This window comes from Morone saxatilis, unplaced genomic scaffold (assembly GCF_004916995.1).
Source record: "Morone saxatilis isolate NCDOM2014 unplaced genomic scaffold, NCSU_SB_2.0 Contig7, whole genome shotgun sequence".
Lineage (NCBI taxonomy): Eukaryota > Metazoa > Chordata > Actinopteri > Moronidae > Morone > Morone saxatilis.
The window spans coordinates 14,958,616-14,962,139 of NW_023340246.1; the positions used below are offsets into that span (position 1 = coordinate 14,958,616).

The 3,524-nt window shown below is 40.6% G+C and overlaps 1 protein-coding gene across 2 annotated transcripts in view; it reads right to left on the bottom strand.

Moving 5' to 3' along the window:
* Positions 1–3,524, bottom strand: part of rbm25b (RNA binding motif protein 25b) — an 11,732-nt gene that overhangs the window by 7,111 nt on the left and 1,097 nt on the right. For both annotated transcript variants that reach the window (XM_035678699.1, XM_035678698.1), the window contains exons 3-7: positions 3,083–3,300; positions 2,697–2,754; positions 2,361–2,521; positions 1,966–2,151; positions 1,774–1,857 (exon numbers count right to left, since the gene is read on the bottom strand). In XM_035678699.1, coding sequence (XP_035534592.1) covers positions 1,774–1,857; positions 1,966–2,151; positions 2,361–2,521; positions 2,697–2,754; positions 3,083–3,300 — 707 coding nt within the window. The remainder of the gene's footprint in view (positions 1–1,773; positions 1,858–1,965; positions 2,152–2,360; positions 2,522–2,696; positions 2,755–3,082; positions 3,301–3,524) is intronic.

The window sequence follows — 3,524 nt, forward strand, 5'->3', positions numbered from 1 at the left end:
CACACACACACACACACTCCACTTGTGCCTTTATGGGCATTACATACAAGGCTTTGTAGGTGTAATGTGGTTAACATTTATAGTCAAAGCAGACACCGAATAAAAAAACTAGATACAAACACTATGCTTGGAGCACTGCATTTCCATTACTTTAAGAGCACTTGTGCTGTTATACTGAGTTAATGCACAATAAGTGTGACAGTAAAATCAACCATTTTTTATGTAATTTGATGAACTACAACACAGTCACATGCAGCCACATGCAGTCTGCTGGTATTCAGCTACAAACACACTCTACTAAAAGCCTTGGATGTAATGCAAGTTAAGAAAAGGAAACTTGTGACATGAGAAAGAAGTTGGAAGATGTTAGCAATAATTTAAACCCTTCCTTAGCTCAGGTTCCGTATCATTACATATTGTGCCTCGACTCAAGCACAAATCATGTCAGGTGATGAATCTTGCACCCATTTTGGTGTCTTTTTACTTACCTTTATAGTGTGTCTACCAGGGCTACGAGGTTCTCAGCAGAAAATGAAACGTGACTTTGCTATTACAATCTAGCAGTCTGTAGTCGTTGTGGTTTTTGTTCTGTTTAATCAGAATTGTTTGTAGAATTGTATTTGTTAAAAGCCAGAGCGATAAACTGAAAAGGGCAAAACGTCTATGTGTGGGTCTGCTCTTTCCTGTTTCTGGTTTAATCTTTTGACCTGGTACAGGTGGCAGGACTTAGTTTGGGCTTTTTCTAAGATAAACTGTCGACTTGAGTTTCATCTTGTACAGCATTTAAATCAAGGCGTGAACTCACTGGTCTATCTTGGAGAAAAATAAGGCAGAGAGAGTGAAGATACTGATGGACAGCAGAGATTCACACAGCACCACATACAGAGAGCACGTACCTTTGTCAGTCTTCAGATCAGCGTGCTGCTGTGGAGAGGGCGCCCCCCACAACACTAGCATAATAAAAAGCTACAGCCAAAGGCACTGCAGTGGTTATTGACAAGAGTCCTTGTGCTTCAACATGAACACCATTAAGACAGACCATAATATACAGAGGACTCGCACAGGTTCACTGACTTTCAAGCTTTCGGGGCACCCACCAATAATGTCACAAAATAAAGATCAAAAGGTCGGGAGGTACTTTTGTATTGTCAAATGGTTGGCTGGAAAAAAAGGAGCACCATGAGCCCGGGCCAACACACACACAAGTGCAATACAGTTGCCCCTATGCAAGTCCTCAAGAGGGGGACGCCCAGTATATGTACATAGTAAATGAAGGCTGATACTTACATCCTATCCGTGTAACTTTTTCCAAAGCTCTGAGATTCATCTTGCTTTAGTCACCATATGATCACTATCATAATGGTGGGGTTTAATGAATAGATTAGCTTTTAAGTAACTTTACATCGTCTCCATGCATTATTGTGTAATGAATGAAGAATGGATCTATAATGGTCACACCTAGATAGTTTCACTATGGTGGTCACAGGTGTCAAGTCAGGCCTGAGACAGGTGACAAAAATACTAGCTGTCTTCCTACTCGTGGTGTTTGAACATTGAACATGAAACATTTCATATAATATGGGGCGAATTAAGATGTTTGGTGGTGTAAATTTTAAAGGACTGCCAAATTGTAGCGCAGTATGCATGTTACTGAGATCAAGAAAAGCTTGGTGAATGTGTCAACTAAATGTGCAAGCTCTAGGAGTGAACTATGTGAGCAGCTGCTGTCCAAAACCTGTAATGTCAACTACAAGATCAAAGGAGCCACTTTACCTTGTGAGTGTCACGAAATTTACTAATTTCTCTGGAAATCAGGTCTCTCTTGTCCTCCTCCATATCAATAGTGTTAATGTCGTCCTGAAGAAAAAGAAATACCAATGAAAAAGTCATAGAAAACTTTTACATTTTAAGTTCCAAGAGAACAACAGTACAAAGTCAGAGAGGAGTAAACAAAACTTGGTATACCTCTTCTTTTTTCTCCTTTTTTCTCTTTCGCCGCTGGGAGTCCTCATCCTGTGAAGGCGCGTTGAGTTCTGCAGCGTATTCCCGCATCAATCCATCGATAGCACCTTTGACTATCTGATCCTTCTTCTTTGTCTCCTCATCTAGAACCTCTTCCTCGTCCTCTCCTCCATCTTCCGCCTTCTTATTCTGCCAGTACAGAAGAAATCCTAGTTTAGCGATGAGTTAACTGATTAATTCAATCACTGCAATAAATAAACATTTATTTGAATTGCTTAAGGAATTTAGGATGCAGTGATTCAGAGATCAGGTCTAGGTACATGATCGATTCCTGAGGCAACAGATACAGGCACACAGATCATACTCATAACCAGTAATTCCCTAAAACTGAATTATACCCCATTGGCAGTCTTCTTCTTGGCCTTCCACTCATCCAGCTGAGCTTTAGTCTTCGCATCCACCTTCACCAATAGATTTTTGTCTCCAATCTGCAGGTCATGAAGCAGCCGCAGTGAACGCAACGTGGACTCTGGCTCCTTGTACTCACAAAACCCAAAGGCTGCAAGAGAATTCAACATGGAAACAGACATGAAGGCAGATTCATACGTGGAGAATTTGATAAGATAGCAAATACTAATTAACTGAGTCATTTCTGGTTGGTTTTAAGGTAAATCATCTTGTGAATTTTGGAGATGACCACCCAAGTTAGCTATGAATGTAAAGTATTTCCTCACCTTGAAGCTTGCCAGAGGCTCCTTGGACTCTTTTCCAGCTCAGAACAATTCCACATTTCTAAAACATGAACATAAAAGAGAATAAGAGATCATGACTCAAGTAGAAGTGTTTTTTTTTAATGCCACAGCACAGGATTCAGTTTCAGCAGATTACAAACCCAATCTGGTAACCAAATTTATGATATTAGTCTATGTGGCATCAGGGTATGTGAAAAGAAGGTTTGTTATTTGATGAGTGTCGCCGAACAAATCTATAAGATAACCGCATCTACAGAAGAAGAATCAAATCTATGTCAGATAGAAGAGAGAAGAATCGAGTCTATGTTATTTTAAATCAACACTGGATGTCATTTTCCCAGAAGACAACTCTTTTGTCTGTGCCTTACCGCCAGCAGCTGTCTGATCAGCATGTCTGAAGCTTTCTCTGATATGTTCCCCACAAACACTGTGGTGGTGGGGCCGCTGCTCTCATCATTGTCTTTGACTCGCAGGGCAGCAAATTCCTTCTTGGGGACCGGAGGCTTACTGACCACTGACACAGAAGGCACCATCACTGTCGGGGTGGAGGTCATGATGCCCACGTGAACTGGGATCATTGGAGTTCCTGCAACATCCAAAGGAAATGTACTCAACTTGAGACAAAGCACATCTGGAATTAAAAAGTTTGTTTGAAAGAAGTTGGTTAATACCAGCAGATAATAGATAGATAGATAGATAGATAGATAGATAGACTTTATTGATCCCAAGCTGGGAAATTACAGTGTAGCAGCAGCATTACACACAGTAACAACAGTAACAATACAATAAGTAAGGAGAACAACCTAGACA